The sequence below is a fragment of the Camelus ferus genome, chromosome 4 (genome assembly GCF_009834535.1).
Source record: "Camelus ferus isolate YT-003-E chromosome 4, BCGSAC_Cfer_1.0, whole genome shotgun sequence".
NCBI lineage: Eukaryota > Metazoa > Chordata > Mammalia > Artiodactyla > Camelidae > Camelus > Camelus ferus.
Window position 1 is genome coordinate 6,087,004 of NC_045699.1, and position 21,564 is coordinate 6,108,567.

At 47.0% G+C, this 21,564-nt stretch overlaps 1 protein-coding gene across 13 annotated transcripts in view; it reads right to left on the minus strand.

The window, feature by feature from the left end:
- AOPEP (aminopeptidase O (putative)) overlaps positions 1-21,564 on the minus strand; it is a 324,257-nt gene that overhangs the window by 85,020 nt on the left and 217,673 nt on the right. For all 13 annotated transcript variants that reach the window (XR_004319043.1, XR_004319045.1, XR_004319044.1 and 10 more), the window contains 2 exons: positions 20,561-20,604; positions 12,444-12,504 (listed from right to left, as the gene is read on the minus strand). Coding sequence is in view for 7 of the 13 variants with exons in the window: in XM_032477459.1 (XP_032333350.1) it covers positions 12,444-12,504; positions 20,561-20,604 (105 nt within the window). In the remaining 6 variants the exon portion in view is untranslated. The remainder of the gene's footprint in view (positions 1-12,443; positions 12,505-20,560; positions 20,605-21,564) is intronic.

The window sequence follows — 21,564 nt, forward strand, 5'->3', positions numbered from 1 at the left end:
TCCCATTCTGGATAGTCTAATATGTAAAATAGTGTACCCTAGTATACTGGGAAGGAAGGGAGGAAAGGGTTAAATAAAAAATACAATTCTTTAGGGAGTCACACAGCCTATATATTCTTGGATTTACCCATCTGCAGCTTAATTCACTGGAAGTGTTTATGCCAAACCCAGGTAGACATCCCTCAGTTACAGAATCAATGACAGGGACGAAGAAAGACAGTATGAGGAAGAAAGAACCAGTGAGAACTCGGGAGAAGCCAAACTTTGTAATAAGTAAGAACCAAGAAGAGTCTTAAAGAGAACGTGTCCTTGGTTGGCCACGTGGAATGCGACGTCCCATGGCTGAGGGAAGAGGAAGAGGGCACAGAGAGAAAAGGAGATGGGGTACTGGGAGGAAGGGGCGGATGTGGGGGACGACCTCTCCCCAGGGACACGGGCGGCAGGGGTGAAGGGCTCTCCCCAGTCCAGTCCCACTGTCACTTGTTGCCCTGGAGTCTCAGTCCCCCATTCTGACGTGTTGACTCTGGCCTCCCTCCCATGCATTTTCATGCCAGTAAGGTTGCTGAAATTAAGAGCTGAATTGTGAAGCTTTGGGGCATAAATAATGTCATACTGTAAAGTCAGGGCTAATAGCAACCAGGATGCCCTTAACGCTCTTAAGAAAAACCATCTGATCTCTGCAGCTCTCAATGTGGTTTGAAATTTCCCTTGGCCTACAAAGGAAAATATTTTTAGCATGTAGCACAGTTTGTAACAGACATATAAATGCACTGAAAATATAATTTTCAGAAAGCATCTGGGTTTGATCATTTCTTGTTATACCTCAACGCCAAATAGGTTCTACTTTCTCAATATAAGGAACCCTGCAACATTCTGCTACAAACTATGCAGCAATCACTGTAGCAATTTCTCATAAACATCTCATTACTGGCTCTGTTTTCATTTTTTTAAGTGGCAAATACTCTAATGATTTAAATATCAAAGCTGCATTAAAAAATGGGGCGGTCCTTCTGGAACATTTGGCCCCAATGTTTTCCCCTCCTTCAAAAAGCAACCTAGAACTGACTGGACCATTTTCCCCAAGGTCATTAGGGCAGCAGACATATACCAGTATTTACTTTTATGTCTCACTCAAAATATAGACTAGAAAGAGTTGCCGCTGTCCAAGGTAAAACTCACCTGCAGGTTTTACTGATCTGCAGGAATTTCAAGACATTAACGACCTCAGCAAAATTTTTTTCATCTCTTGCAAGTCTAACAGGTTAATACCTGTGAATAATTGATTTAATTAGAAGCGAGTGCCTAACCTTCAATGATCGAGTGGCATAAATGCTCTGGCAGATTGATTATTACTTAAGATTTCTCCTAATAATCTTTCAAACAGCAATTTTCCAGTGGAAGGAAAAAGAAATGCACAAACAGCGTTACTTGGTAGCGAATGTTTGTAAAACACCGCTCGGGACAAAACACATGAAAACTGTCCCAACGCCACGCCAAACTAAGGGCAAGTTTTCAGTCAGTCGGAGGGCAATTCAGCAGATTCCCAGGGACAAAAGGAAGACACTGAGAGGAAAGTAAATTCCAACTTCCTTCTTTCAGAAGTGACAGGTACAACTGGGGCTCAGGCCTCAGCGAGGTGACATGTGGTGACATGAGGTGCAAAGCGACTCTGGCCCTCACCCAGGCCAGTGCCCTCACTCCCCAAAGAAGCAGTGAGGGCTCAGAGAAGGTGAGTGCTTCGCCCACAGCCACACAGCCTGATGGTGGAGGGCTGTCTCCAAAGCTGTGTCTAAGCTATCAGTTGTCCCATTCATCCACCAGCACAGGATAGAGCAGAACAAAACTTCACCACAGCACGCTCCGTGAAAACAGCAAATCGCATACAACGCAACTGACTCACCTCCACTCTTGTTCACTAACCTAAAGATAACGCAGCCTTGCATTCTATGCATCAGACTGTCTGAATCCCACTCAAGAGTGTGATGGTGGCAATTATAACTCAACAGGATCAGGAGCAGAAAACATGGAACCTGTGAAGGCCCCACGAGGAGGACTGGCCTGGAAGGACGGGGCTTTCTGCTGAAGGAGCTGAACACGCTCATCATTTTCGGGCACCAATGAATCATGGACGTCACCCAGACAGAGATGTGTGTGTGACATGAACGCCGCCCTTTTTTAAATACACGCTCGGACCTGGACAGTTTGACAATCACTGACTGTCACCCTGACCTGTGATACACTTGCTGGCTGCCACCGGGCTGTGCTCCCGACACTCTCCTGCTCTGGGTCAGCAGAGGGGACAAATAGGGGCAAAAGCCAGGGACTCTAGTTGGAGTTTGCTTTTGAAAGAGAAGAAGCAGATACGGAATCATCCCTTAAATGCTTTAGAAGGTACATCAAGACACTTTTTCGTTCAACCAATTGCTTTTTCTCATTTGTTGTTTTGATGACCTGGTATTTATAATCTAATTTATTTTTCATCTCAAGAGAGGAATAGTTGTATCTTTTCAAAGGCAAAGACCTAAACTAATCTTTACACACACTCACATTCATCTACACCAAAAAAGATACCAGCTCTTTGATGCTGAAAAGCCCCATATTTCCTATGCAAAACATTCAGTCAGACACACAGGGCTACTATTTAGAGAAGTCTAAATGGTTGGAAGAGGGTCACGTATACCTATGACACATACTTATGAAAACCCCTGGAAAGTGAGTTCACATTACTGCACACACAAAGTATGCTTTTTTGGCCCACTCAAGAATAGAAAAGAACATATTCAGGAAAAAGAGCAGTCATTAATTAAATTAAAAATCACTCCTGCTCAGGTTCTCTGCTATATTCAAGTATTATCTTTTCATAGGTCTTGCAAAAACTAAGGCAAGGATGAGACCAAGCTAATTTGGATTAAAAATAGCTGCTAAAAATATAAAATGGTTTAGTCGAGTAGACTGAGGACCAAGGGTCCTAGATCCTGGCTCTGACATTGACGAGGGCCACGAACGTAGGCGCATGGATGTACCTCCCCAACGGTTTCCCCATGGGCGAAAAGATGAACTCTCCTCCAAGACCTGTTCCTCGCTAGGGTTCTAAAGCAGACCAAAAGTCACGCAACGCCAGAAAAGACTAAAATTTAACCACAAAGCAATAGAAGCCGCACCTAAGAGATATGCCATGCAGATGCTAAGTGTACACCTATTTATATGACATAATGGCTCTCCACAAAAGAGAAGAAAAGAAGCCCTCTGTTCCAGAAGCAGCGAAATGTTCCTAATAGCTTTCCTTGTCAGCAGGTGTCCCAGTGGCAGAAGCTGGCGGAAGTCCCCGTGAGCACCGTGGCCGGCCACCGCGAGAGCCCAGAGACCTGGGATGCAGACCTGAACAGCAGTGCGTGCGGCGAAGCTGTGCGACGTCAGCGTGAAGCGGGCGTGCACGTATGTGCAGCCGTGTTCATGACTCACCGCACTGCCTGTCTCAGGGCTTGCCCCCGGGCGTGGGAGCCGCACGATGAAAACACATAAAATGTGCCTTTGATGAAGAGTCCACCACAGTATGTCTTTTGCCTACTAGAGAGAATGGGGGCAGTTCCTCTTAAAAAGTGGAATCAGGTGTTTTTCTATTGACAAAAGGTTTACAATCCGAAGCTGATATCTTTGTCATAATTCTTTGAGTTTACCTTGTTCCTTCTTTCTAAAGATCTCTATGAAGTAGACAAAGCACCACTACGAGGAAATCCAATTAAATGGAACCACTTTACAAGAGCTACAGTGCCCTTAAGGGGGTTTCTCTGTGGGCACACAATGTGTACAAACCGGAAGAACAGGTAATGCCTGTGCATCCGAACGTGGCCCGCCAGACCCTGCCCCTTGAGGACGACCACATAGGCTCCCCTGCACAATGAGCTGGCCGACTTGTGATCGAGGTTGGGGAGGGTGGGGACAGCCAAGTCTCCAGTCTCCAAGCATGCTGTCTTCTCACAGACTTAGCCTTCTGACTGAACTTGGCAAATACTGAAGTCAGCCTCTGCGGTTCCCCCTAGATCTCAAACTCAGAGCAGAGGCCCCTTGTGCAAGTCTTGAATGCTGGATGGTTTGCAGAAGTCCACACAGATCGTGGGCGCGTGGGACGGGGCTGTCCCCTTTCAGCGTTGTATGCCCACTGCTCAGCACAAGGCTGGGCGTATGCACTGAATGAATAAATTAGACCACAAAGCCAAATACTTGGATTGCTCAGGAAGACTGCAAAACTGAAGGACTCGAGGAGTTTAGATCACACTCAGCAAAGAAGGAAAATTCTTTTGAAAGAATATATTCCAGAATATGACATAATTATGGATTGTACCAGTTGGTCCCAGCCCTGTTTATGGAGGTCCTCATTTAGTGGGTGTGGCCTGAGCCTGGGATCTGTAGTTTTAAACAGCTTCCTGGATTATTGTAGATCGCGGTCTCAATATAACTAGGCTAGGAGGCCCTGAGGCCCTCCAACCCAAGCCTGCATGATCTCTTTATTAAAACCCACGTGCACAGGCCACTACAGACTGACTCCACCAGCTGACCTGAGCCAGATAGGTTTTCCAAAGCTAGTAGCTCCTGCTTCCTTTTCCTTCTGGTTCAAAACGCAGAACAGCAGGTTTATCCTCAGCCCACCAAGCAAGCCCTGGATTTCTCTCCAGAGTCAGGGAGACGCTGCTGGTCATGCAGGTATTTAATGATGCTTTCAAAAGGTGTCCATGAATACCTTGTGGACATGAAAGTTCAAGAGTCGAAAACCAAGGAGCAAAAGTCTCTCTAACAGTTCCCCTCACTCCAGGAGACGCCCTAGTCCCTGTGCGGAGGGGAAAGGCTTGGCGTTTCATCCAGGGAGACTGCTTCCTAGCGAGGCTGCTGGCCGCTGGGCCCCGGTGCCTGATGGCCACTCAAGTACCAGCACTCTTTCTACAGCCTTCAGGGGCTCCCTGTGCCTCCTGCATTTTGTGCAAACTTCATCATCACGTTCAAGCCCCTGTGCAGGCTGGCTGTGTCCTGCTTCACTACCAATCCCCTTTGCAGACCCTGGTCTCCATGCAAAAGGTAACGGTAAACTTGTTCCTAACAAGGAAAATGGAGGGGGGAGATCACTGCTCCAAATCGTGGTCAAAACGCATTCACCAGGTGCATTTTATCACTGTAAAAACGCACTCACCTGTCTATTTTTGGGGGGCCAAATGGCCTTGGTCAGAGTGTGGTAGGGGCCAGGGGGAGGGGGCTGAGAGCGAGGGTGAGGCTGACTTGGGAGGGGGTTCATTTCCTCCACCCCTCCCCCTGAGGAAGTTGCCTCCATTCCCCTGGTCCTGGGGCATGACCCACTGAGCCTTAATCATGCTGTGACAAACCAGTTAGTCAACACCTCTCCCCAGTCCCCATCACTGAGATCTGACATTACCCCATGCTTCTCAAACACACACACTAAGTTTTCCACCATTAGACGTTGAGTATGTCACTCCCCTTCCCTAGGATGGCCTTCTTCCCATCTGTCTGTCCTTCAAGACTGGCTTCAAATGGTACCTCAACCTTTTTTGCTTCCAGAAATTGGAAATGACCTCTTTCTTCCGAACTCGAAAAGTGAGTTCGTTTTACACCGCTTACTGCCTTGTGCCTTAGGTCAGTTGTTTGTGCATTTTTTTCCTACTGAGCTATTAAGCATCTTGAGGGTAAAGCCTGTGTTTCTCTCACCTTTGAGTCATCCACAGTCCCTCTCAGAGGACAGATGTATGGGCTGTATTCATGGAGAGAAGAGAAGGGCAGGGAAGGAAGGCACCTGACTAAGAGGTATGATTTCACATCCTGGAAGAAGCTTCCTCTTGCAAATCTCACCCACCTGGTCTGGGACGCTTGGCAGTCCTGTCGAAGCCTAAGATCTGACACAGTCACAAAGGAAATCTTCAAGGGGGAGGAAACAGTTTTAATCCTTAATTATTCACTTGGTGTCTAGCCTTAGATTACCGTGAATGAGAGTCAAATTCTTTCTGGAAATCAGGTTTTGAAAGGGAGAGAAAAGAAGGAAGGATACAGAGCTTTCATTTGGGGCATCAAAGGAAAACATCTCCTGTTTCATTGTAGTGTCTTATGCTGTGAAGAGGTTAATACATTTGAACAGTATCAAATCACATGCCCCCAGTAATACACAACGCCGGGCACAGACCTTCAATTACCTACTTCTCTCTGGGAGGATGGATCCTTCCTTCCCACATTTCTTTCCCCCTCATTCCATCAGAGACTTCAAAAATTTTTGGACTGGATATACAGCATCATTTGGAACCAAAAAATTATACCCAAAACATATTCATATTCATTCAATAAAATATAGTATGACCAACTTGAGTGATTTTTATTGGCCATTTTGAAGAGATTCACAAGAAAAGTGGAACTAATCAGATAGATATTGGGAATAAGCATTCTTATGGGCTGAATTTGTTCCCCCCAAATTCACATGTTGAAATCCTACCCCCCAGCACCACAGAATGTGACTGTGTTAGAGATGGGGCCTTTAAAGAGGTGATTAAGGTAAGACGAGGGCACACGGTGGGATCTCATCCAGTACGACCCGTGTCTGTATAAGAACAGGAGATGACAGAGATCTCTACACACACCGAAGAAAGACCACGTGAGGCCACAGCAAGAGGGTGGCCATCGGCCAGCCAAGAAGAGAGGCCTCAGGAGAAACCACGCCTGCCCACGCCTTGATCTTGGACTTCCTTCCTCCACACCTGTCAGACAATAAATGCCTACTGTTTAAGTCACCTAGTCTAGTATTTTGTTATGGGAGCCTGAACTAACTGATATGAGCATGAGGCCACAGGTGCCAAAAATAAGGAAAACTGGGCTAAAAATGAAAGTATTTTAATAAAATGTCTCCCCATCCCTTGTGATTGCCAAGCAGTGTATCACTGAGGTCTGTGAGAAGAAGGGCCACCGCTGCGATGAACAGTAAGTGACAGTGGTGGCTCAGTGGCAAGGCAGGCCCTGTCCCAAGCGGGGCCAGAGAACACAGCTCTGAGGATCCCTGACAAGAGGTTTAGTCACTTAGGAAGTGTGAGTCTAACTACTAGGCAAGAATGACAGCAAAATTATTAGGGGCCCAAACCACACCACATTATGGCAACTGCTATGATTGATATAAAAAAAAACCCCAAGGATCTCACAGCACATATAATTTGAGAAATATCACTTCTCTGGAATTTGCAAAACAACCAGTCTCAGCCCTCTTGACTGACCATTAAATGTAGAATTCTTCTGGACCCCACTGAGATGAAGCACCCTAATGGGCCTTTAGCTTATGTTGGTAGTATCACACAACCGGCGCTAAAAGAAGCCTACGGTTAGCCCCCTGATAAACCACCGGGCTTTCTCCGTGCTAAAAGCGCGTCACGGCGCAAGCGACACAGAGTGCCTTGCATCGTGTCTTACCAAGTTTCCTCAGTTTTGTGACCGCAGCACTTTTCCCTACAAGACTTAAGTTTTCCATCATTTGCTTGTGCGGCCTTTGGCAACGTGCAGGTGTTCGTTTGGAAAGGAGAGGCATTTTCCAAGATGACACGATAACCTGATGTTCTTAATTCTGGGCGCTTGATTCCCGCCTACGTAGGTGACGGGCCATTAGCCATCTTCTCCAGCCTCACCGCTGCCACTGCTGCCCGTGATCCTGCCGCGGAGGGCTGCCGAGCCAGAGAAGGGCTGTGCGGCTCACCGGTGCCACCACGGTGCTCGCTAGGACCTTGGGAAACGGCGCGCCGCCGGGGAGTTGGCATTAAGAGCTGAAGAGAGGCTGGTACTTAGCTCACACCCCTGTGAACGCCTCCTGTGAGGGGCGCTCCGGCCCCTCGCCCTGATCACCGGGGCTGGCACCGCAGGCTGAAGGGCGTCTGTGGACCCGCCACCTCTATCTTCATAATTACGTTTAACAAAAATCCGGATGATTTCAATAACGTCTCTTCAGTGGGGGATTTTAAGGCATTATGCACTTAGATTTTAATTTGCTTTAAAGCAGCACTATTCAATATGAAGACCTGCAAGCCACATTTGTCATTTAAAATGTTCTAGTTGCCATGTATAAAAAGGAAGCCGTAACAGCATTTTAGCTGTTATATTTTATAATTTTAATAATACATTTTATTGGGTATATATATATATATATATATATATATACATATATATATATATGTAGGATTACCATGTATCCAAAATGTAACCGTTTCAACACATAACCAGTATTTTTTAAAACTTTTCATGAGCTCTTTTACCTTCACTTTTTTGTACTAAGCCTTCTAAATCTGCTGTGTTTTCACCATTCAGCTTAATTGGATGCTCAATTTTAATCAGTAATGCTTGGTCTGAATTTAGAGTTCGTGGAATGTACAGATGAAAAAGTAGATCCATTCACATACTCAAGTTGTTCCAAACCATGACTGTATTATTAGAATTTAAATTTAAATTGAGATTACATTAAAATAAATATTCAGTGCTTCAGGTACACTAGATATTTTTCAAGTGCTTAATAACCACCTGTGCCCAGTGACTCCCGTATTGGACAGGGAGCCCCTGAGCGTCTACTGTGTGCATCCCCGTAGGTGAGGCAAGGGTGAGTCAGACACGACCCCTGTTTCTATGGAACGTGGGGGTGGATGTATGAGATTCATGCACAAACAGCAACGCTGTAAGGCAGGTGATGATACTTGCTAACTAGAGACAGGAAAGCATTCCAAGAAGAGAAAAGGGTATCCCTAAAGGAAGGCTAGTGGTAAAGTACATAAATATTGGAGACTGATAATTATGTTTGGGTATATGCCTAAGAGTGGTGAAAAACAAAGTTTAAGAAGACAGCTGGGGGGCAGTTCTGCTGATAGCCTCAAGTAGCAGGCCAAAGAATTTTTTCTAAATGGGGGAAAAGTTTCCGGTGAGGGCAGATGTGAGCTGTGTTTTGGGAGGAGTCACTTAGCCTTGATGTGGATGGTGGATGGAAAGAGGGGCAGCTTGGTGGCTAGAAGAGCAATTAGCTGCTGCACTAGTCCAAGCAAAAGATAATGAAAAAATGGAGGAGGTGCTAGGAAAGGAAAGAAAATTATGAATGTAATAAATATGTACATCGTAATATCAGGACTTGGTAACGTGGGCAGGAAATCAAGGAAAGGGAAGGGTCAGAGTTCTGTAACAACTGAAATAAGGAAGTACAGGAGAAAGGCTGGAAGGGGAAAGTTAGTTCTAATGTATTTGCATATTAATGTTTTTCTAAAAGATTGGAGTGTATGAACACATGGGCTGGTGAGTGGGAGGTGATCTTTGGGCCAGCATGAAAGGAAATCAAAATCTACTAATAGAATTGCCAAATTAGCAGAATGGGCAACTTTCTTAGAACTAATGTATGCTATTCTAACAGTTGGGAGGGTCAGAGTAAATTAAGTTATGACCACTCATTAGAAAGCTATGCGGCTGTTAAAAATTATTGCTCTTGAATTATATCAAGGGATATGGGAAACTGCTTAAGATATATTTTTAAATGAAAACATTAAGTTTGGATAGTAAGATTACAATTTTGTTTTAAAAGGGTATGCACTATATAGCAGATAGCACAGAAAATGTGTGGAAGGACACATGCCAGGCATAGATTATCTCTGCAGGGTAAAATTAAAAGGGGCAAGGGTTCTTCTATTTTGCTGTTTCTTGAGTTTGCTAGGGAGAACATATTATTTTTATTTTTAAAAAAGGAGGCCAAAAAAAGGGGTAAACTATGTATTCACACGTCCAGGAAAATGACTGAAAGGATTTCTATCAAAAAATTATCTCTGGACCACTTTAATTTTCTTATTATAAAATTTGTCTATTTCAATATGTAATATTTCTATAATCAAAAAAGCCAAAGAAGGAAATCGTCTATAATATCAATGGCACAATCAATTTTTAAGTCTGTCTGCAAAGCCAAAGGTTATAGGGTTGGGTGTTCCTTACAGAGATTTGGATCCAGTTTCTTTTACTTCTTTGGGGCTCATGCTTACGTTGATTGCTCCTGAAGCTATTTCCACATTAAAAAAAAAAACAAAACTGATTTCCATTCAACGTGGCCAAAAAGGAAAATGGAGGCCAAGCCCAAGGCAAGCCTTCGTGAGAAAAGACAAAAAGGCCTCTGTAACCTGTGGAATGAAAACTTCGCCAGTAGAATGTGACTCTTTCGTCGTGAAAGACTTCAATCGCCGGTGGACAGAAATTTTTAAGGAGAACAAAGAGCATAGGAGCGATTTCAGAGCTCTGCTTGTCATTCCAGGCCAAACACACCAGTAACTTTATATTATAATGATGGGGACCAAGAACAAGGTGTCCCATTCACTGTGAGGCTCCTGCGACCAGAGGGTGCGGAGTCTCTCACTGAAGTGGAAATGAGCAGGAACTCTCAAGGAGCGTGGAAAGGGCCGCGAGCAGGTAAACCAGCATCGCCCACATTAATAAGGGCAGAAAACGGGTGAAGAGATGAAAAGACGCCGTCCAATCATTCACCAATGGAAAGATGTGCACTAAATCAGGGTCTTTTCTGTCTTCCACTGTTGTTTTTACCCGAACGGTTAAGCACCCAAGGAAATACCAGTTGGGTCTTAAAGACAATTTATGGCCGGGCTGGCCTCTGTGCACCTGGCTGTGTTTTGACAGCAGGTTTCGCCAGTTTATAGCGGAGATTCTTGTCTACGCTATAAGCTGTCACGAATGCAACTGGACCTTTGGAAAAAATGCACTGCTCAGGGGCAGACCTCTCCCCGCCATGCACGCCTCCCCCTTTTAATGAAAAGCAAAAGCCTCCTGCTGGTGGCAAAGCCTCCTCTTCTTCAGGGGAAATGACAGAGGCTCCTGGGAGCCAGGGGGTCAGCCCCAGGGCTACAACCCAAGCGAGCGGGGCGCGCCTGCTTCTGGGCACTGGATTAAGGAACGCTTTCTTTTCTCTTCCCTCAGGGCAGACTGCTGAACACAGCGGCCTTGTTGTTCGGGGCCAGGACATTCGGGATTGTGCTCTTTGAGCTCCCGACGCTTCCCGGCTTCCAGGCCACGCTCAGAACGTCTGGGAGCCTGGCAGCCGCCAGGCCTAGGAACTCAAGGCAGATGGCTTCGGGGGATCCCCGCTCCCCAACCCCATCTGAAACAAGAGCAAGCTCGGGCTATTTCAGATCAGACAGATCTTAACTTTGTTTCCTCGGACTTCTGTACTCAGTGAGTGGCCTGCTTTGGAAGCCACCGTCTTAGAAATCATAGGAGCTCGTGATCATATACACAAGTTGAAAGCACTGCCTCCCAGGACCGGCGCTGCCTCACTCCACCCAGTTCTGTTTTGCGCTTTTAGGACGCAGGATTTTACTCTTTTTTGCTCCCAGAAGGATTGAGCCAAACAAATAACTTTTACCAGGTGACACGCATTCCTGAACCAAAGGCAATGTGTCCTTTTTAGGAAAGAGCCCCTGGTGGCCGGCATTCCCCCCTGTGTGGCAGAACAGGAGAAAGATGTAGGTAGAAGAATGAAAAGGTAATGGAGAACAGCCCCTCCTGTTCCTTAATTTCATGGTTCACAGACATTCATTGACATTCAGACACTCCCAAGGGGAAGCTCATATAACCAGCCGTGAAACCAGAAACGGGCAGGCTAACAGGGCGGCTTGCCTGGGCCCAGGGCAGGGTTTCTCACCACCGCGGGCGTCTAGTCCCGGACACGAGGGCCCACTGTGATGGGTCCGCAGCTGCTCTGGGGGCCAGCCCAGGCTGGGAAAGCTCCAGGCCTACAGGTTCCTTTGACCAACCGCATCCAGGATGCCACCCTCGGACCCCCAGGGCCCAGGCTCTAGCTAGGGTCAGCACGTGGGGCCGCCCTTCAGGCTCTAGGAAGACCAGCCCCGGGGAGGGTGACGGGGCGAGGAGGCTCCAGGTCAGGTGATTCCCACGGAGCTTGGGCTGACCGGGAACCACCTCTCCCCCAGAGCTGCCCATGGGCTGAGAGGGAGGGAGAGAAAAAACCCTGCAGTCGGGTGGGTCCCAGTCTGCAGGACAGAGAAATAAATCTAAACTGCTCATTCAGGTGGGAAGGGCAGCCTGAGGCAGGGATGCAGAACTGGAGGGGGAAGTCGAGGGGCCGCCGCACGGGGGCCATGATGGAGAAACTCTAGGTATGAACTGATACCTGGTGAGCCGCCCAAAGTACACACCCCGCTTTGCAAGACGTCACTTAAAGGGTCGACCAGCACGTCCACCTCCAGCACCAGGGTCACGTGAGGCAGAGGCCTGGGGCACACATCGCCATCGGGGACGAAAAGAGGGGAAGCCCATCGTTTTCCTGACCTCCGGGCACTCCACTTATATCAGTGTATATATAAATACATCCCTGTCCCGGCTGACATGCTAAGGGACAAGCTTCCCAGAGGCAGTTATCTTAAGCGCACCTGTGGTATTCCGGAACTCTCAAGCCAGTCTCGGAAGATGTTTTCAACAGACAACTCAAGCCTTTAAAAATAAAACAACAACAAAAGGGAAAGGGTTAAAAAATCACCGAGCACTTACTGCACGGAACAGTTCTAACTATCCGGGCACATCACAGCATCGATTTTCCAGAGAAATCTGGAGAAAGTGCAAAATTCCAGGTCCAAGGGAGGAGGGAGACCCGGCCACATTCAGTACAGCTTCTCTTCAGTCAATGAGAGCACATGGTGAAATCTAAAGACCAAAGGCCAGGCACAATACATGCTTTTCATGCCCTGAGAGGAACTTTTTGGTTGGGAGTGCCAGTCAGGGAGGACGGGGCATGTGCATGGGACACATCAGGCTTGCCTGCTTCCTGGAGGCAGATGGAGTGAAGAGAAGTCTCAACATTACGGCACCCAGTGCATCAAAATGAAATTCGAACTTCATAGCGGAGATGGGTTACAACAAGCAAAAATGATACAAGTCATACTGGGGCCCCGAGAGGCTCGGACGCACGGAGCACGCGTGGCTGGCTGCTGCCTGTTTTCAAGCAGGCCCTCATTCTGCTTTATTTGAAATATTGTGATTGCTTGTTGTGTCTGATCCAAAGCCAGCTGAAATCCTTTCGGTTTCATGCCCTGCTGATTTAAATACTCCTTAAATTTACAAAGAATCCAATATATTGAGGGTCAGTAGACTTTGGGTTATATCTTCCTGTTTCCTGGAGTTTAAGGAATCCCTCCCTGGCTTCTGGATGACTCCTGCTCATGCCTGGTATCTCTGGCCACAGAAGCCTTCCTTGAGCCCTCTCCCAGGCTGTGTGTGTTACACCCAGCACGCTGCCTGTCCCCTGTGCCACGGCATCCGTCACAGTCTGTGAGTGCGACTTATTTGATTACTTGACTTTTCACTGTCTCCTCGCTGGATCGAAGCGCCCTGAGATCACAGTCCATGTCTGCTTTACTCACTTCCCTAAACCCAGCACTTAGGACAATTCTCGGTATAAAACGGGATCCCTATAGATATTTCCCATTTGAATGAATGAAAATACATTTCATTGTAGACTCAGTAAAAAGTATTCTCTTTTAACTCAATACTCACCCTTCTTAGTAAGACATATCCAAGTTGTTACACTCTGTATCTTTTTTTACTTTATGTATTACATACTACGTGATACACGTGATACACACGCATTGTTCCCTCCTCCCTCCCTTTGGAATTGTAAAGACGCTGCGGAAGGCTACGGTGCTGTCTGAGGGCTGAGTGCTCCCCACACAGCTCGAGGGCTGGGCTGCAGTGAGAAAGGGCCTGGGTGGGCGTGGGGAAGACGGCGCCGACTGATTTGTCCCTTCTTTGTCTTCTCCAGTGAGAAGCAAGTCACCCGTGCCCTGGTCTTCCCTGGTGCCAGAGCAAACCCAAAGGATGTGGAAGGAGGCAACTATTGCTATTTCCAAAGAGAAAAGACACAGAGGGAAAGCGGGACCACACAGAGAAAGTGGTTTGGACATTTTCAAGATGGTGCCCACCTGTGGGATGACCAGGCGGGAAAGAGGCCAGAAGTGAGCATGGGGAGGGTGATACCTCCCTAGGCTGCCTGTCCAGCCCCGGGTCAGTGGAATTACTGGCTGTGCCTTGGATGGAAGATCAGGTGCCACCATCCCTGGGCTCGTCCCCACTATTTCTTTGTTGTCCTCTAACGTCACCAATGTCAGTGCCAATGGCCAAGTCCCCTGCATAGACTGTGAGAGTGTGGGAGTGTGTGTGTATGCTCATGGGCGTGCATGCAAGTGTGCACTCAGACACCCGTGTGGGAGTGTCTGTGCACGCACGTGGGGTGGGGCCACCAGAAGAGAGAAGTATCTCCCAGAGCACCACCTCAAATCAAGCTCATTGTCCTTTCTTGGGTGTGATTTATTGTCTAGACCACAGAAAGGGGAGCAGCAAAGGCCCGTAAGTGGCATAGCTGATCTGCCAGGAGGAGGAACGTGGGGCTGAAGACACTTAGAGTAAGTGTCCACGGAGACTTGACGTTGTTTTATTTTCTAGTGAGATGTCTGAGGCTGGAAGGTAAGATAGATTTTTGTCTTTCCATTGAAGATGATGCTCAGTGGAAGGGCTGGTCTTGTTTGGAGTGAATGCAAAACATCCCCACCTTGCCCGGCTCCTGGGTGGGCAGTGCACGTGGTGGGGTCGAGTTCCTGCCCCAGGACCTGAGTGGGGCTGCAGAAGCCCTGCTGGCGCCCTGAAGTTGTTTGCCCTGATTTAGAAGCAAAGGTCCATTTTCTTCCCTGTCCTTCCTTCAATAGTAGGAAGCAGCCCATTCATTTGCTTCCTTTCCAGCCAAAGAGGGACACTCCTGTGTCTAGAGCCCAAACTTCAAGCGACACCCAGGAAAGCAGCAAGAGGCTGACTCGGAACTGAGCTTCCCTGCGCTGGGGCATCTAGGAAAACGGGCATCCTTACACCGTCCACAACTTAAGAGGAGGATGGAGAATTTAGAACGGATTTAGGAAAGAGCAGTAGTGATGATCAAAGGGGTGAGCACATTGGATCCACAAGGGAGGTCAAGGGAACTGGGATTAAATATCCTGAAGAAGAGAAGTCTGGGGAGTGACTGCAGAGCCATTTTCAAGTGATTTTACAAAAGATGGTGAACAGCTGTTGTGCATCCCTGTGGAGGAGTAAGAGGACATGGAGATAAATTTCCTTCGGGGAATTTTAGCTTAAAGACACTTCTTCAGGGGTGGCATGGCGGGGGGTGCTGGGGAGTTGAGTCCTGGAATGTTACAGGGTGAGGTCCAGGTCTTCACCAGAGAGGACTGAGAACAGGAAAAAGCTTCTTTGAGACCATCCGATGGTCTGCGGAAGGCTGAGGTGGGAAAGCCGAGGGCGTGGGTATCTGATAGGGACATGTGACAGACACGAGTCAGTATGCTACTGTGCTTGTGGACAGACGTGGGACCCCAGGCATGGGGAAGAGGCACTGACTGCTTCGGGTGGGACAGCTGGAAGGGGCACAATGGGAGGTGCACTGGGGGGTCTTCTTAAAGGAGGCAAGGCTTGAACTATGCCCTGGGCGAAGGCTGTGCTGTCCCAAATGATGCAGCAGAACCAGTAAAAATGAAGAAAGTGCACGCAGGGCACAGAGAGCAGAGGCAGGAACGCCCAGAGCTGTGGTCAGCTTGGCCGGCACACAGAATGAGGTGAGAAAGGAAATGGGGTGTCCTGTGAGAACCCTCACGTCCTGCCATTGAGCCCTGGCTTCATCAAGGAGGCTCTGACTCAGGGCCGTAGAATGGTACAAACAGAGTGGAACCGAGGAAGAGTCACCACGGGAGAAGGGGCTGGAGGCAGGGAGACCAGAGAGGAGGCTGTGAGTGTGTTCCGATGAGATGCAATGAGAGGAGGCCTAAACAGATGTGGGATGCTGTGAGTGTGTTCCGATGAGATGCAATGAGAGGAGGCCTAAACAGATGTGGGATGCTCAGGAGGGATGTGGGGAGTGGCGCTGGACGAGTCCCGCTGGGGAAGTGAGGGGTGGTGTGTGGACAACGTGCCCCCTTGTCCTCTGTGGGATGACTTTTCGTGTAAGGTATATGCCCGTGTACAATCTGTGCTACAGTCTACGACCTGGACAACTGGCCAGGCCAACTGGGAGGGTGAGTTCACCAGAAAGTACTCACGCAAATATCTCTTGGCCTTTAGTATAGGCACACACATATTATACAGTGGCACTGAAAAAAAAAAAACAAACAAAAACTCCTCTATCCACTGACAAGCAAAGGGATAAAAGCAATAAAGTGGTAGCTTTGCTTATTAAACACCTGCAATGTACCAGAAACCACAGACAAAATCTCATTTAAACTTTACAGTGTCAGTGTGAAGCCAGTATTATTCTCCCCATTTTAGAGATGAGCAAATAAAGGCCCAAGAGGTGAAGGGACTTATCCAAGGCCTCACAGTTGGTGCTTGAAGAGCTGGAATGCAAACCTATGTTGCCTGGCTACAAAGCCCCCGCTTTGCTTTCTGTGCTGAATTCTGGCTTCACAATACATTGGTGGATGACCAGCCTGCAGAAGGGCTCCGAGCCTGCGCTGGCTCTGAACAGCACTGACCTCTCCTTCTTGCTCACATCTGCTCTGCTGCGGTTGCCCTGATTGTCTGCCCTTCGATTACAGGTCTGAAGAGATGGGGACAGCCTTGGGAGGGGCAGAGGTGTGAGGGCAGGAGAGTTCATTGTTCAGCTGCATCCAGGAGCAAAAGACACTCTCCCCTCAATGAAGAGGACCTGTGTTTTCAGATCACTGTCCTCTGGAAAGGTTCAGAGCATCTTATAACCGTTATCACTTCACTCCTCAAAATATCCTCGTGAAGTGGGCATCAATGGTCGTGCGCCTTTTTAGCAGATGGAGAAACTGCAGCCTAAGAAGACTGGTCACAGTCAGTCCAGGCTGTAGAAAAGGGTTAAAGAAAAGACACAGGTTTCAAGACTCCCAGGATCAGAGCAGGCATCAAATCACACCGATGGATGCCTGTTTGCAGATTCCTAACGTGGAATCAGATGTTCAACCAGGAGAGGAAGATAAAAGCATTGACTAAAGAGAATTTTGAAGGTAGTATAAGTGGCCTTACCTCCCAAGAAAATTATGAGGCCATGTGAAAAAGCTTAATTTTCAAGGAAGAAATGGGCTGTATGTTTCAGGAAAAACAAATAAACAAACATGTACATAATTTTTGCTGTTTTGATCATAATTACTGAGATGACCATACAGGTGAATTCTGAGTTCCGGACTTGGATCTACAGCAGTGGTAAAGCAGAGAGCTGACTTTTTCAAACCAAGACACTGAGAGTCAAAGCCAGCGCTGAATGTTTCCCCTCTGAGATCATGTGGCTTAAATAATCACAACAGACAGGCAGAAGCATTTCCACTTCGCTGGGACCCAGGACTCACAGGAAATTACTCTTCTGCATGTCTGATCACTATGGAAATTGATTTTCTACAGATAGCTCAGAGTACACAGCCCCACAACCGCACGCTCCCCGTATCTGTACTAGTGAGCAGCACTCCTGCGTCATTACTGAAGCCCCATGGGTGTCCGAGACAGCGGGTTGTTTCACCCTCTGGCTGGAGAGTTCCCTCTGCTGACCTCCCACATCCTGTATGAGGCAGCTCGAAGTTTAGGAGTGGGTCTCCAGACGCTGTGGGCTACAGCCGTGGTCACGTGTGGTTAACGCTACAAGGCAGAGAAGATGCTGGACAACCTGCATGATGCAAAGTGACCAGTGGTCCTCTCTGTGATGTTACAGTGCATAGAAACAGACCCAGGCCTGCATGGAAACGGTGCTGCGTGCGCTGTGTGGCTTGTTCGGTGGGTTTCTGAGGGCGGAGTGCCGGACGGGGAGCTGACCATTAGCCATATCTGCTGCCTGTGCCTATCAACTTGCTGCTGGTCAGGAGAGATGCCCTTATCACTCTTGGCTCTGTCTTTGGCATCTCAAGATTCTAAAGATCACATTCTATCTGCGCCTCTAAAGGAAAGCACAAGGCCCCAGTAACATCCACAGGAAGTAAGTGAAGATGGGCAGAATTTGGGAAATGCAGTTCCAGACGGGTGCAAGCTTTGGGAGCACCAGTGCTCAGGGTCTGAAACGGAAAATGCTCCTATTCTGAACTGCAACTTACATTCTGTATGGATTTTTAAATTTTACTAATTGACTTTTTTAAGTTCCCTCCCTATATGTGGATACAAACAGCGTACCCCTCATGGCTTTGCGCACAGTTACCTCTTTTCTTGAGCAAAACCAAGTCACTGTGCTTGGGTCAGGAATGACGGCTGCTGAGGTAATAACACCGACAGAGCGCTCCTGAGCCCCGTGGGGGAGGAAGAATCTTGAATTAAAACAAACACAAGAATGTGCACACACAGACGTCATGACCGATGAGCAACGACAGAACCAGCAGCTGTTCATACCTGCTGATACCAGGATATCGGGTGGGAAGAAAGGCACATGGGATAAGGCACTCCCTGGGGTGCTTTTCTGCCAGGGCAGGCTGGCATCCAGGATCTGTCTGGATTTCCTTCTAAGCACTTTTAGCTTTTTCTTCCCTTGGTCTCATAAAACAGCATTTGACAGAAACCTCACACAGGAGGTGTCTAAAACATCACTCCCCGTCTCCCCTCTTCTACCTTCAAATACTCTCCTTTTCACTCCCTCTGCCTCGTACTGATTCCCAAGACAGAATACCCGCCGCCCGGACTTCCAGAGCCAAGAAAGAAAGGTCAGGTCGTGCTGGACTCTATTCAGCTTACATAACCAATCAACCAAGTCTTAACTCTGGAATATCCCTCAGATCTGTTCATTGCTCTCGAAGCCCACTGCCACCGCCCCACCCACGGTTCCAGCTCTACGTGTCTTGAGTGAACTGCTGTATCAGCTTCTAACCAGCCTCCTGAACTGTAGTTCTCCTCACCCCCATCCGTCTTTCACGCCGACTCCTAATCTGCTGATAGCACTCCTCTACTTAAAACCTTCAGTGGTACCTCTCTGCCTGATCTCCGTGCACCCAGGACTCACGCTCCCCAGAGCACTTCCTACCCTGAGTCACGACCTGTTTCATGTATGTCTTCAGCAATCGACCAGGGGCTCTCTGAGAGCGAGGCATAGAATTGATACCTTTCTGTTACCCAGTGTCCAGCCTAAAGCCTGGGTAGGGAGGTGCTCAACAGAGAACGCTAAATTAATCAAGCAAAAGAACCACGGAGAGGCAGTGTGACGCCAATGTGCTGGCTCCGGGATGCTAACTGGCTGGTCCAGTCTGAAAATCTTGGCCCTGTTCAGAACAGCTCACGTGTCTAACAGACGTGTCTGAGGATCAGTTCGCAATGGGGCCAAAGATTAGCGGGGGCAGGTGAGGGGCCTTCGGAGACCTGGGTAAAATTGGTGCGGCATGCTACGCAGGTGAAAGGGTTCGCAGTCTGACTTAATAGCTAGCTTAGATTCTGAGATTAGTTAGCAGAGAAGGTGTTTCAGTTCCAGAGTATATTCTAGTCTACTTGCTAAAACACATTGATTGTTGGAATGAAATTGCCTTAACTTTTAAGGAGATCTTTAAAAAGAAGTTTAAGCCTGCTAGCCAAATCATGATCCTAACTGGGAAAGGCAAATTTCGAAGGGCGAAGGTTGGTGGCCGGTGGCCACCATTTAATGGAGACACTGCTTTAACTCCCACAATCACAACAAAAGTCTCTTTATGGACCCACAGTGTGTCCCTCAAAAAACATCTGCAATGATAAAAATCCAGGTCCCCCAAAGCCAGAGGGCTTGGGGCCATCCAAATGAACTCCATAACTTTATTAGGAAGAGGATGAAAAGAAAGATGACCTCCAAAACTAAAAATGCACTTTGTTGCTCCCATGAAAATTGCTGTATTTGTGCCCTAAAAAGTACTTCTGAAAGAATGCTTAGTCATCACTCAGAAACAGACTTTGGCAACAGCCTAAAGAGGTAATACACCATTTCTATTAATTTTCTTTCTCCTTTTTCTGCACTAGTTCCTAAGGAAATTGCTCCATTCTGTTGAAGGACCTAAAAAGTTAGTCCAAGGCAGGGATGAAAGAAAAGAAAAATTCTCACAGGGAAATGGTTGTTCTTGACTTTAGGAAATGGCCACATCTAATGTGATTTTTTTACATGAAGAAAACCCATACATCTACTTACAAAAAAAAAAAAAAAAAAAAAGATGGTACATCTGAAACATTTCAGACCTTCCAAAACAAGACACTGTAACTTTTAGAACTTTCCTCTCCTCCATTCTTTTCCACAGCAGCTGAGGCCACAGAGTGCCCTTGTCTTGCGTCCTGTATGACTTTCCAGGCCCCTGACTCTGGGGCTCCCCGTGTGTGTGCCGGCTCCCACTACCCACCTGGGCCCACCCCTGGGTCTGGTGGATCATCCCATGACTCCTGTTGGCTGTGCTCAGTCCTCTATTAAGAGAGGAAGGTGAAACTTTCTAGGCTGTAACAAGCCGAACAATAGCAGAGTCATTTTTAACATTACAAGTAAAACTGGGCCCTTAATTCCTAAATTGGTCCTCACCTTTTTTCTTCTGGGATGTTCTCCAACAGCATTTGAAGGAAATCCTGGAATAAGAAAAAAGCAAATCATTAAAGATGTCCATCAATAAATAACCCTGCCCGGAGTCGTGCCAGAGACTGAGCGTTCCCAGCTGCTGACAGATCACCTGCTAGGGAAGATAGGCCGACGCTGAATTATTAGGCTATATACTCAATTTATTAATTTACCAGGGCTTCAGTCCAATCAGTTAAAGAGATTTATTTTTGTGAAAACCACAAACAAATTGAAAAAAGAGTAATGTTTGTTATTTTGACCTAACCCAACAGTTTATTTCATTTCACGTTTGACTATTTTCAAAACGCTGGCCATAGCATTAAAGCACCATCCGTCTCTATGTAACCATGTTCTCCCCTACATGAGCTTTCCCTAGAGATCCTATAACACACGGAATAATCTCAACTCTGAGAGGCTAACATAACTAGCGGCTTTTTTTGCATTGCTCTACGAAAAGATAAAGACAAAAATCAAGACAATTAATATCCCGATGGAGGAACAAAGATCTCACAATTCCAAAAATAGTTCACGGGCCCCTGCCTCTATCTGCAGCCTCTTCCAGAGTCACTGCGCAAGTCCTCAATTGTTTGACGTTTATGATGTTTCCAAAATAGATTTTGTTTCTAATCTAAAGGCATGACTTGCATACACACCCACTTTTACTATGGAAAACGGAAAATTTCAAACACATTTAAAAGTAGCAAAAAAATATAATTAACCTTCATGTAACCATTAACTCACAGCCACTCTACTCTATCCACTTACCTGCCTCCTGTATTATTTAGAAGTAAATCCCGAACATTATATAATTTCAACAATGTTTCAGTGAACGTCGCTAAAAGATAAGCACTCTTAAAACATAGCCACAATTCCGTAAGACCTAAAAAATATTCACACTTAAATGTTCAAAAATCACATTTATATTTAATTTGCACCTTGAATATTGTGTCCAATCTTTTCACCCCATATAA